Source organism: Pseudoliparis swirei, chromosome 24, assembly GCF_029220125.1.
Source record: "Pseudoliparis swirei isolate HS2019 ecotype Mariana Trench chromosome 24, NWPU_hadal_v1, whole genome shotgun sequence".
Lineage (NCBI taxonomy): Eukaryota > Metazoa > Chordata > Actinopteri > Perciformes > Liparidae > Pseudoliparis > Pseudoliparis swirei.
In genome coordinates, this window is record NC_079411.1 from 12,084,924 (window position 1) to 12,098,384 (window position 13,461).

At 40.2% G+C, this 13,461-nt stretch overlaps 1 protein-coding gene across 1 annotated transcript in view; it reads right to left on the reverse strand.

The window, feature by feature from the left end:
- tenm3 (teneurin transmembrane protein 3) overlaps window positions 1-13,461 on the reverse strand; it is a 180,778-nt gene that overhangs the window by 8,349 nt on the left and 158,968 nt on the right. Inside the window, 6 exon segments of the mRNA XM_056408324.1 lie at window positions 1,347-1,691; window positions 2,246-2,305; window positions 2,815-3,012; window positions 7,978-8,104; window positions 9,067-9,236; window positions 12,168-12,298. Of these exon segments, the coding sequence (XP_056264299.1) occupies window positions 1,347-1,691; window positions 2,246-2,305; window positions 2,815-3,012; window positions 7,978-8,104; window positions 9,067-9,236; window positions 12,168-12,298 (1,031 nt within the window).

The window sequence follows — 13,461 nt, forward strand, 5'->3', positions numbered from 1 at the left end:
CGTAAAACAAATCTCAAGGACTGTATTGTTCATCTTCTTAACATTTAAAAAATCTGGCACATCTTGTCTCAAAGAGATGCAAAAAAACCTGGTTCACGCGTTTGTTACTTCAAGACTAGATGATTGCAACTCCTTATTATCAGGCTGCTCTAATAAGTCTCTTAAGTCCCTCCAGTTGATACAGAATGCTGCAGCTCGTGTATTTACTAAAACTAAGAAAAGAGATCACATTACTTCTGCATTAGCTGCTCTGCACTGGCTCCTTGTAAAATCCAGAATCGCATCTAAAATGTTTCTCCTCACCTACAAAACCTTGATTGGTGATGCTCCATCATATCTTAAGGAGCTTGTAGTACCATATTGCCCCACTAGAGATCTGCGCTCACTAAATGCGGGGCTACTTGTGGTTCCTAGAGTTAAAAAGTAGGATGGGAGCCAGAGCCTTCAGTTATCAAGCTCCTCTTTTATGGAACCAGCTTCCACCTTCAGTCCGGGAGGCAGACACAGTCACCTGATTTAAGAGTAGACTTAAGACTTTCCTCTTTGATAGAGCTTATAGTTAGGGCTGAATCAGGTTCACCTGGTCCAGCCCCTAGATATGCTGCTATAGGCCTATCCTGCTCGCAGACATCCTAGGATACACTGAGCTCCTGTCTCCTCTTCTCTACCTCCTTCTGAACAAATTCACGTCTCTTCATTGCACATCACCAACTCTACTTCTTCCCCGGAGTCTTTGTGCCTTCTCGGCAAAATTGGTGCAATAAAATAAGGATTTACCTTTTTGTTTTTTTGCTTTTAAGGATAACACGGAAGTCACCATTACTTTCTTCTCTACCTTCTCATGGTTCAGTGTTTGCATTTTAAAACATTTGATTTATTTAGGTCTTTGACATATTTGGTTTGAAGAATAAACCATCTGATTAAAATAGGTAATCAGTTCCTTAAGATTGTTCTGAATAATAATGATGTCAAACAATATTCCATACAATCTGTCATATCATCGGTGATGTAGAACATTTTATGTTTTTCTTGCCATATCTTCAACCCCAGTCCTCATTGAGAGGATGGTGAGGGTGAAAAAGTAAAGTCAAACAGTTATCTGAGATGTCACTGTGTGACTCGAACTCCAATCAGGAGGTGGAGGGCTGTGGGTAATGCCAAAGTCCTAAATTTAACGTCCAAATTGAGGATGTATGATGTTCTTTGCTTTTAAATGCCAGATTAATATTGAAGTAACACCTCTAACCGCAACAAATTATCCACCTCATCAAGATTCATCAGGTACCTTTCCTTACTTATTCATCATTTAAGGACAATTAAAATGAATACGACCAATCCTGTCTTACCTGATTGATATCATAATAGATGACTCCAAACTTCCCGAACTGCTCCACCTTCCCAGAAATATCATCAAACTGATAGAGATCGATTGGCAGTGGTGTCTCATTGATTACAGCCTGCATGCTGGTGACTCTGAAGCTGTTGTCGTAGGTGTAGTCAAAGCGTGCGTTCACCATCCCGTCCTCGCTGAAGCGGAATATTTGCCGGTCAACAAGAGGGCCAATCTGGCGATACCGGATGGAGCAGATGAAGCCTTCGCTCTGCAGGTTGACGGTCTTAAGCACACCAGCGGTCTCATCGTATGTGAAACTGACCCGCGTTGAGTCATAGAGGATCTCTGCCAGCTTGTTCTGGTGAGACGAGTAAAAAAAGACTTTAATATCAGATCCGATTCATCCAGCAACAACATCAGTTACATTTAATGACTTGAGTGGTCTACTCAAACTGTCGAAGTCCCTGTTCACTCGCTGCTGCAGCTGTGCACCACCTCCCTGGGGTTCACCTGGCTGTTTCTTCGTGGTTTAGGCTGTACTGATGAGCTCTCCCTGCCATGACTCCCAAGTACGTGACGTAAAAATATATTTTTTTTCATTTAACATATATTTATATTATATATCTGATTATTCCATTCAGGATCTTGTGGAGAAAGAATTCTCTTCAAATGTATTTTGTAACTATTCATATATTGGTTGACTTAATATGAAAATAATGATAAAGGACAAACGATCAATTATTGTAATCGTCCAAATTGTGCAATCAATATTCAATTCTTATTCAAATTATACCTTTTAATAATAATTGAAGGAAAATACTGGATCATACATACATACACAACATTGTATGTATTAGTTATAAACTATATGTATTTGACAATACATATATGTAAAAACAGAAAGTCCCCTACCTGTCTCCTATATTTGTAGAGTATGCAGCGGCCAGTGCCCAGATGGGCAACCTTGAGGAGCTAAAGACAGAGGATAAAGAACATCAGCCATTCAGGTTCATGCTTGTAATTTGGATTTCTACCAGAACATGGTTACATTCTTTAATTTTTAAATCATACTGTCTTTCTATACATATACCTGTATGAAACACTTAATTTTAGCACCTTTCTTTTTAAGGCCACATCCAAAAAAAGCACAATTTGCTGTGATTGGCTTGCGAGAAAAATATGGGCCACCTTTGTAGAAGCAGTTGTCAAGCTGTGGATTTATATATTATAATGAGCCTGCATGTGACAGAGGAAGGGGAGTCAAATCGCGATGGCTCGTTGAATCACATGTTTTCTCATCTACTCCCCTTTGATATCATGAAAATGATATCCTTAAGAGATAAAATATTCATCATGAGTAAGCCAACCTATCAGAATTGACAATGATAGGAGTTACAGTCCAAACAAATATACTGTAGAGCTACAATGTCTGCTAGAATTATAATGGGAAACACTTATAACTCTCTCACACACGCACACACCTGTCCATCTTCAGAGTAGTCCACAGTGACGGAGGCGTTGCTCTCTGGGGGGTTGTAGATGTTCCTGTAGTATCCGATGGATCTGATAGTCTGCATGGTGTGTCGAGCCACGCTGGGCATGGTAACCGCTGACAGTCGGTCCCCTGAGTCATAGTCAAAGATGTACTGGTGCTGGCTGTGCAGCAGCAAGACCATGGACTGTTAGAGAGAGAGCAGAACAAACATGTCATCAGAGCAGTAAAAGACATCAGAACAAGCGCAATCAGACACTTTTCATTTCCTGGAAAGTGGCAGTGAGCATGGCTCCAAATCTCCAGCAGTATCAGATGCACGAAAGTGGCAAGGACAGAAGAAACTAAGCGCCGGCACTCACATATAAACAGTCTTTTTTTTGTTTACTGTGAGCAAATGAATAAATGCGTTTCAGCCAGAAGCCATCTTCAGCATAACCACTCTAGCGGAAATGTAAATGTAATACACAGGTGAGAGGCATTTACACGTTGTGGAACATCCTATAGAAAAATCCATAAATGAATAAATAAATAAACTAATTATATACGTATATACTGGTTGGGGCCGAGAGGAGCCTCCACCATACCAGCGAAGCACTATGGTGAGATATCTAACGACAGAGATTTGTCTTAAACATGAAGCTCCTCCCACACAAAGTAAAAGTGGCGTTTCTGTCATGAACCTTAAGCTCTATGTAAGGACACTGAGCACATCCACATCAATCCTTATTCTAAATAAATGAGGGAATCAGTTGCATCTTTCAATCAGCTTGTATTAGATGAATATATTGATATTGCTGTGCCATCTGGTGGGGTTGTGTCCCACTGGGACCTATGCAAAACCACACCTGCATGAGAGTGAGACCGCTCGCCTTGCATTTTAAGTAGTGCCTTATTTGCAGTCCCCTGGGGACATTACCACAGGAGCAGCTAATTGTGTAAAATGAGGTATCGGTGTTGTTCTACACTCTCCAGATCCAGTCACTCTCTTTGGTCATCTGAAATGGAGCTCTGAAGGAACGCTAACTTCAGCTATGTCATCCATTCATGCTTTACCTGTGTGACTACCAGCTGAATGGAAACATCCAATCAAAATTCCAACATTATAAAATGTGGTGGAAAATTAAGAAGTCTAGTGGAGTAATCTGTTGATTCACTCTCGCTAAGACTGCTGCCACAACGCCCCCCCACAACCCCCACTCCCACTCTTTCTGGCACTGTCAATTTTCAATAAGGAGAATATACTTAATGTCCTTCTTCAGCTCAGCATCTCACAATTATGTTCAAGAATGGCCAATGTCAATGCAAGAGGTAGTGTGCTTTTAAAGAAAATGTGGAGTTTAAGGTGTTGGGCAAATCAGACTTTCATGCATTCGTAGTTTGAGTCCTGTTATAGACAATGCAAGTAAAAATAATAATAATGATATACCTTATACAGTATGGCACACTCTGGAAGTGAAGTGCTTTATCAAAGCAAATTAAACATGTTAAGAAATATTGGACGTGGTAGTTTAGCTTTCTACTTATAAATTATTCTGAAAATAATAATTTGTATTCGACTGAGATGCACTCGTTTGTTGCTCAGTCTGCCAGAGTCTGGCCTGGGTGATTGTGCGTTTGTGCAATTTGTGGAACTGCAACAGCACAAAGAAACCAAGGACAGTTAGGAAACAATTGTTGGTAAAAAGCAGAGTGAATAGGCTGTGGTCTGTATGTTCAACCAACCTCCAGCAAACAAAGCCCAACATATTCCTATAATAAGTAGACATGGCAGAGTTAGAAAGAACAGGCGAGAACAATGTGACACCAATTTCCCCCAGTTAAAAAAAACCAAAACCATCACTTTCAGGAATCCTCTGGGACCCTCCTCAGCCATTTGATATGATCTGATGAATTATTGTGCATTCATTACCTTCGCATTGAAAATGCGGAAGGTTATGTTTTGATCGCCGTGTATTTATATATTTATTTATTTGTATGCGTGTTACTCGCATAACTAAAAAAGTATTAAACCGAATCGCATGAAATTTGGTGGGATGATTGGTTATTATCCGGGGACCATTTGATTAGATTTTGGGATCGATCGGGTCAAAGGTCAAGGTCATAAAAAGGTCAAAATCTTCTTTTTACCATAGCACGGTCAATTTTTATCCAATTGGCATGCAACTAATGCCAAAATGTTCATAATTCAATGCCCGATCTTGTTATATGCGAAGGTATGCGCTCTACCGAGTGCCCATTCTAGTTTTATATGTCTTGCATGGGCCATTGCATGTAGTTTGTGTTGCCAGAAAGCAGCTTCAGGCTGAGTATCATTCTTGTAGAGTAGACCAAGTCATGTCCAAGACCGGAGAGTATCGAGACCGAGACAAGACCAAGACTTGTGGCCGTGGTTGCACTTTTTTCTCCGTATGACTTTTGTTGACTTTCAGTCTGTATGCTCTGAGACTGGATCTTGCTAACTTTGGGGTGTGGCCTGACTCGCACTGAGTTCTAATCCCAGTGAGTTTGTGCACATGACAGCTCAATCTTAATCATTTATAGGTCTCCATCATCTTCCCCCTACAAGGCAGTTCTAGGAGTTCCTCTCCCTAGGAGCGAAAGCAGAAGGAAGAGAGGAGGGAAACTTGGACTGGAGCTCATCTGAGAGCTGCTGTCTGAGTCCTGTTCAATTATTGCTGAACTCAACTTTTCCTGGTTTTGCGTCTTCAAAATAAAAAGGTTTTAAGTAACAAAACAAGGGACTTGTATTGAGAGGAATTTATAGGAACATGTGTTTTGGAGGCTGCTGGGTTCAGACAGAGAGCAGCTCATTCTGGTTCCTGCAGCCCATCGAAGTGTCCTTGCAATGATGAATGTAAAGCATTTCAATAGACTGGTAGGTCACACTGAAGATAGACACAGCTGATTATCAATCTGGCGAATGAATGAATAAATTAAAGGTAAACAAAAAAAGCAGGATGTTCAGCAGGTGCATTATCAGGCACCAGCCACCCTCATAACTGACATTGAGCAAATCAAATATCATCGAGACAAAAACATCTTTGGGGGGTCGAGACCAACTAAGTCTCCACCAGACCAGACCAGTGTGAGTGACAACATGTAGAACATGCAAACCATAGTCACTCCTCTGCATTGATCTGAAAGATCCAAATATAAACACTCACAGTAAACAACACAGGACGGCTGTTAACAGTAGCAAATGTGTTGAAATTTAGTTATTGGTTGTATTTGAAGAACATTTTACATCATTAACAATAATTGTCACATGTTACATAAATCCGACAATGCAGAGGTGATCAAGTGATATCTCTGCAGTTGTCCTGAAATAACATCCCGAGTCATCTACTCCAAGACCACTCAACAGCTCATGGTGTTCGTCATAAATTATAGCATCTTGCTTCCATACGGATGCAGTTATAATGTTGAATGTTTCCATGATGAATTCAGCTTTTTGACACACAAGAGGAGAAAGTGACAGCTGGAGGAAGTGAATGAAAAACAGGTGCAAGAGAAGATGAGAGTGTGCACGGAGTGACACCTGGAGTAATGGCTCATTTGTCTTTTGGTGTGATATATTTGTCACACTCCCGTTGTGTAAAGGCCATAACACACAACTCAACAATATGGAATTTTTTTTCTTTATTAGAAGAACATATGTATATCATCAAATGTTTATTATGAATAAATCCCATGCTGTCATATCCATTCACTTTGTCTACATATCATTTGAATTTTGTTTTTGTATCTTATGGGAAAGGCATTAAGAAAACACTATACACCTGCATACTCTTTTTTCTTCTGACCCTGTTATCCATTTATTTCTCTCTCCTTATGTCTCTCAAACTATATCGCTCCTGTTTCCTCGTTTCCTTCATATCTCTCTTCATCCACAATAGATGTTATTTCTTTCCCTGTTTCAGTCTCTGTAGCATGCTTTGACTGAGCTCCCACTGTCGCACGGTTCTTCTTTCCACAGAAGTAACGCTGTCTTTGGAGACTCCCTGAAATATTCCTCTCCGTCTCTCTTTATCCATCTCTCTCTATCATTCCTTTCTCTCAGCTGGCACAAACAAGGCCCATTGGTGCTTAGTGCTCCGCCTGTCTGCCCCTCTCGCTTCCTGAGCACACAAACACAAAAAGGGTGTGATTTATCCCTTGTGTCTCCTCCTCCTTGTACCATATTGTTTTTAACTCCTCTCTCTCGTCCTCCAATTTCATTTGTATTGTCTGTTTTCGTTCACCTCTTCTCTTTGACTGACAATTTGAGTACTTTTTCAGGGAGTTCTTATCGCTCTGTCCTCCTCTTCTCTTCTCCAAGTCAGTCATCTATTCATGACCATTCAACGGCACTGTTTTGAATGGTACTGCTTGCCGATTTTAAAGTAAACTGAGAGCTTATTGACTTGATTTTAATATCTATTTCGTCAACCTGTAATTCCCATTTGTATCGAGACGTAGTTAAAGAGTCCATGCCAAATAGCTATAAAATCCTGCACGCCAGATCTCTCCCTCCCTCTGCCGGTTCCGCCTCATCTCTGGCCTTGGACCTGTAAACTAATGTGCCATGCAGCTTCGACCTGCGATGCGGCAACTGGCTGAAGATCTATTAAAGAGACTCTGAAATAACTCTGAGATTAAATACTTTGTAAACTTAATCTAAAATAATCTTCGAAATAAATATTTTAGACTTAGTGACTTAATTTAAACTAGTTTAAAGGTGATTCACGGTCCATGCAATCCATTTCATTTAGTTTTAGTTCATCTTTATTCATTATACTGTTCATTATATTCTTTATTCATCCCCTTCATTTGTTTTATTTGATCATTAATTCTTTTGTTTAGTAGTTTAGTTATACGACTGTGACTTGTTCCTATTTAACTATTACAAGCCATTTCTCCTCTCCTTGTACAGTTGTTGTTGCTGCTGGTTTACCTCTCTAACTCTGCGACTGTACATTCTACACAGGGGGAAAAATTAAATTAGTGTTGCTTATTTCGTTTGACCAGAATTCATTGCAACACCGCAACCGTACTTTGAATGTGGAGAAAAACAGATAACTTTGTGTGTGTTGGTGTGTGTCTGTGTTTTTGTGTATGTGTTTTTAGTTGTACATTGATCTACTGTAGTTAGTGATGCGTCACCGTGTACCTTGTCCAAGTATGTGTAGCTCCACGTCTTTCCGTCAGCAAAGACTCGGGAAGTGATTCTTCCCTGACTGTCGTACTCCCACCTCTCTGTGGTTGGACCCCTTTGGAGACCTGTCACCTGCCCCGTACTGGACACATATACACACATCTTTAAAGTCCCATGTTTCATATAATCCCGAATCATTATTGATTTTTTGTACATTTTAGGCCTTCATTGGATAGATAGAACACTTAGCTCATCTCGTCTCTACCCTCTTTCAGTCTACGGGTCAGATTTGAATGAGCTGTAAAGAGCTCAAACTTGTTACATGGGGCACCCACCCCACTACCCAGGAGTATCCATGTGGCCTTACACCTTCTGTTATACAGCTTTAACAAAATGCAGATCCTATTGTGAACACAAGGTGTCACTACCACCATATGGGCAGATGCTTATTCTCTACAAAATAAACTTTGTTAGTCCATATGTTTCTCATACTTACGCTTTTAGCAAAACCTTTCCATACAATTGAACATGCTTGTCTATGACCTCAATAATAAACATGAATTAGAATTATCACCAGTATAACACTGCCAACATAAACTGAAAATATATAAGCTTTGTAAGAGTATAATTAATTGTAGATCTGTTGAACTGGATGCACTTAGACTCTACAGGGGTATCTAATCAAGTGGCCAGTGAGTATATCTGTGAAAATGGGGAAATAAGGGACGATGCTCACATTACTGATTACAGAATGTAACTAACACAAAGCTTTTGTCTCTCTGTTGGTGTAGAAGGAGAACACCTCAACAGAATCTACTGCATATGAGGAAACTTTGTTTTATTGGTTCATTGGTGACAATGTGGCGCTGGGAAAAACCTTTATTCCCTTAATTAAGTCAGGGTTTGGTCCACATGGTCCAAGTGTACATCATGTGTACAAACAAGTGCTGCTAGATGTCTGAAGTCATAGATATAGTGTATACTAAAGCTATCCCTTTTCTTCAGAGCCCAGTGCCATTGACTTATCGAGTATTTACTTTTACGTCGAAGCTTTCTGTTTTTGAGTGAAGAGAATACTAAATACCCCAACATAGAAGCACTTACCTGGAGTAGGTCAGGTTAACTGACAGTAGCTTGCTGCTGGGAACCCAAAGTGTCGGATGGCCTTGGGTGTCATAGATGATCTTCAGCAAGAACTTCCTGTGGTCATCATAAATTTTCTCTGTTCGCAGTGAACGATCGTAGTCCACAGACAGCAGGTTCCTACCGTTCACCTGAAAGGGCGGACACAAACAATTAACCACTGAATCATAGAGGTCTCTCATCAGCTGAAACATGAAATGCTTAGTATCTGAAACTAATTATATGCTGAACCCCTGCTTCATGGTCTGAACATGACAAAAAGCCTAACACTATTTCATTAAAGGCACCAATATTGTTGATTTCAGCCGACAATACAAAATAGACCAGACAATGTAGGATTAATATAGATTGGCCTGAAGATGGCAGTAGTGTCTATCTTCCTGGGAGCATGCATATACTGTGCGAATCATAGCAATCGGTTATGTGTTAACGTGTGGAAATTAGTGCTGGAGCAAAGGTTATATTGTTTATTGTTGCTAAATACAAAAGGAATCAACCAGCATATTCCATGACTATCTGCACGGACAAACACATCTGTATTTCTGTTTTTTTAGCCACATAGATAAGATATAATAAGAAAACAAAAAGAATGCTATGGACCGCTTTGCAGTAGGAGGAGGCAGAATAATTATCTGAACACATTGGCCACAGCTAATTCTTTGTTGGCTTGTTTTGTTTAAATGTTTCAAGACTGAGTTTCTCAATATGTACAGTCACTCATTGTCCTCTACAAACTTTCACGCATATGACAAGCTGTCACATTGCAAATCCAGCGTGAGCACAAATCAAGGATCATTATATACAAAAACATTGATTTGACTATATTAAAATAAACTGACAAGACTAACTGACAACCGAAAAACAATAAATAAGCCCTGGTGTTTAATTTTGGTTCATAATTTGCTGCTCAACCTAACATCAGGCAGTAAATTCATACAAACTTCTGATCCAAGAACCATAAAACACTTAACACCATGGCTCCTGCCAGTCACTCTTTATCGCTTTCTAAATGACATGCTGTTTGTTCAAACTCCAATTTAAGAAGATAAACCAGGTTTGGAGCGGAATTCACCTTATGGATCCTTCATACAAGGTGAAATACTAAGAATGAATTGTTCTACAGATCGGTTTCATTAAAGATAGAGTCTTGCTGGAAAACGTTCAAGTGTTTTTTCTCATCTTTTCATTCGGCCACTCTCTCATTCGTGAATTAGCACCAGTTGAATGAAGCGAGGTGAATAAAGGGGGGCAGAGAAAGAAGAAGGATATTGGGATGTGGCTAGTGGCCAGCTGGATGAGAAACAAGGGATAACAGCCAACAGCCGTGCTGAGTGTGAGACACACCATATCAGATTAAACTAATCCTTTTGCCGATTGGCATGGCCTTTCACGTTCATAATGGATCAGAGCACTCTGTGACTTTTAACTCAGTGCCAAACAGGACTATCAGATGGTCACATCTTCCTTTCAGTCACTCAACATGGACAGCAAGTATGTTTGCCTTAATACCAAGTATAGAGAGTACGAATTTCTGGGGTCTATGTACTGTACCACTCTGGCTGTTTTCAAACAGCGTTCATAGCTGTACTTCCGGAAATTAATGTGCAGCGATTTTGAAAAACTGTTGTTTTTTTGTGACGTGTGTGAAACAAGAAGTCAACATTGCTTTTTTTCGTCACATATCTGCTGTGCCACTTGGCAAGTTATTTTAAACCCAAACAACGAAATCTAGCAAACGTAGTAGTGTTGTTCCCTGAACCCAACTGCAGTGTTTCCTGTAAAGACGGAAGTTTATTTAAATAGTTTGAATGTGAACTATCCGTTGATTTTGTATCATAGTTTGATTGAAAACAGAATGTTTCCATCAGCCATACATTATTAACAAAAATGACAGTTGAAGTCAAACATACCATGAATACACGATAAACAAATACATCTCAGGACTAACAATCCCATCACTAACTGTCCTATGAAAACAGCTGTTGTCAGACAACATTCAATTCATCTTGTAAAACTCACCAGCGTTGACATTATGTGTCTGACAGCAGCTGTTTTCACTATTTTATCCAGCAAGCTGCTAAAAACATGCAATTTAAATTTACCTCACACGCTCAATGCACATCCCTCAGTACATAACAACAGTATGAATATTAGCATTCAGCTGAAAGGCTGGTCTCAGGTTCCCTACTGTTCATCCCGCCCCACAATCACCCCATCATCATTACCGACGTACAATGTCATCTGGTTGCTGCTGCGGTACAGCTGGACTGTCATGGTGTTAGTGAAGACAAATTCACACACACACCCATCACTAATGTGTGGCTGACATATACAGTGTACATACTGTATTTATGCTCACCTTTGCACTCCCGTTTACTGAAACACACCTCTCTGCAACTCATTATTGCCAGCTCACGATGCAACACTTCCCATTACCACTAGTGGACCACACATGCTGCTGCATTCATTAGGGTTTATTGGACCATGCTGAGAATGGCACCATTGTGTGGATCAAACTCTCCAGAGGCCACCTGACTGCAGAGTTTTCTCCGATTAGGCTGGGCTAGTTAGAGAGCACTTCATGTAATATTCAAGCACTGCAGACAAATGGCTGTCCCTTCCTTCTCTCATAATAGCTTGTAAGAACAACAGACATAATAGACAGAAACAGAAACCCCCTATGTAGGCCACATCAAGCTGCTCGCACAGGGGAACAAAATGATATGACTGATCTGTGAGCATTGTTGCCTTCTAGCAGAAGGTGCTGACCTTACATCTAATGTCCAGCTGGGGCCACTCTGTGTGCAGTGCACCTGTATGTTCTCCTTTCGTCTGTGTGGGTTCCTCCCGCCAACATTTCACAGCAGGTGAATTTTAAACTCTGTAATAGGTGCTGCTCTATTCAGCATGTGATATCTCTGTGATACTCCTATATCTATACAATAACTACATGATTAATAAACTGATGCCTGTCCATTGGACCACATGGACCATATTTTCTTTTTCAGTTCAGAGAGGATTTGTTTGTAGATCACAGTCAGTCCTTGCTTAAGAGCACTCACCCTGAGCTTCCTCCCAAAGACGATTACTTTTCCGCGTGTCTGTTCCTTCCTGAACCTCCACTCCACCAGGTTCTGGCCATTCTCTCCCGGCAGTGTCATGTTGCGTCGGGCTACAGTTGGGTTAGCAGCACCTCAAAATGGATATGAAAAAGACATGAATACCAACATCTTATGGTGAAACTTCAATTACCGCCTCACGGTTGTAGCCACCGACAACCAGTCAAGTGTTTGTCCAAAACGTCCTCACTACATCATTCTATCTCATTCAACTTTTGTATGAAATTGTCATAATATGACCATCGAATTCTAAATGTATCCTTTTATCCAGGTGGACGTTTGTGCCAAATGTGTAGTGATTCCCTCGAGGTGTTCCTGAGATATTGTGTCATGATACTGAAACGTGGGGACAGGATGACTTTTCCCGCTGCTGAAGCACTATGTACTAATATACCTTTTTTTATTTTGCATGAAAGATCACCCTGCAAGTACTGAACAACTTTATTTATCAAATTAAATAGAATTCTCAAACTCACTCGGAGATGACACTCTACAACGCAGTCAGTGCATGCCAGTACGGATTTGAATCATTTATAGAAGCCATTAGCCTCTCTGGAAGGTTTGAAGTCCCCCCTCCAGACTTTTAACGATTTTACCTCAAGATGGGCTTTGTGTGTGGTTTGAATCTTCTAATGTAGCCCATTGAATGTGAATCATATATCATATCGATACAATTTAATTGTTAACAATGTTGCATGTTATTGTCTGCTGCAGTGTTTAAGATCATCAAATGAAAATCAGCCTGCAGAGACTTGACACTTGAGTTGGTCATTAAACCCAGTGAGCATCACTTCTGTATTTATTGGTGTGTTGTAGTATTAAGTCATATTGCTGCAGTTCGTCAGGTCAGCTGCTAATGCGGCTTGTAAGTCGAAATGTCTGCACTACATCACTATGCAATGATGAACAATGACATGAAGAAGAGCAGGCATATTTACTATGATGGATCACCTACAGTACGTGCAGCACATTTCAAGCTGATTATTATTATTATTAAGATGTAATGCACATCGTGGCTATTTAGAAAGTCAAAAGAACAGTCTTTTAAACTGCTGTGCTGCGCAGGAAAATGGTCAGCAAGATAGTTAAATACAGAAGATTTGCTGCAGACGCACTAAAATGTGAAAACACTGGTATTGCTTGAAAATTATGTTTCATGATACTGATGATCATTTTCATAAACAGGCTCATCACATGAGCAGTCAGGTGAGTTGGAAAAAAGGCCACACCAAAAACT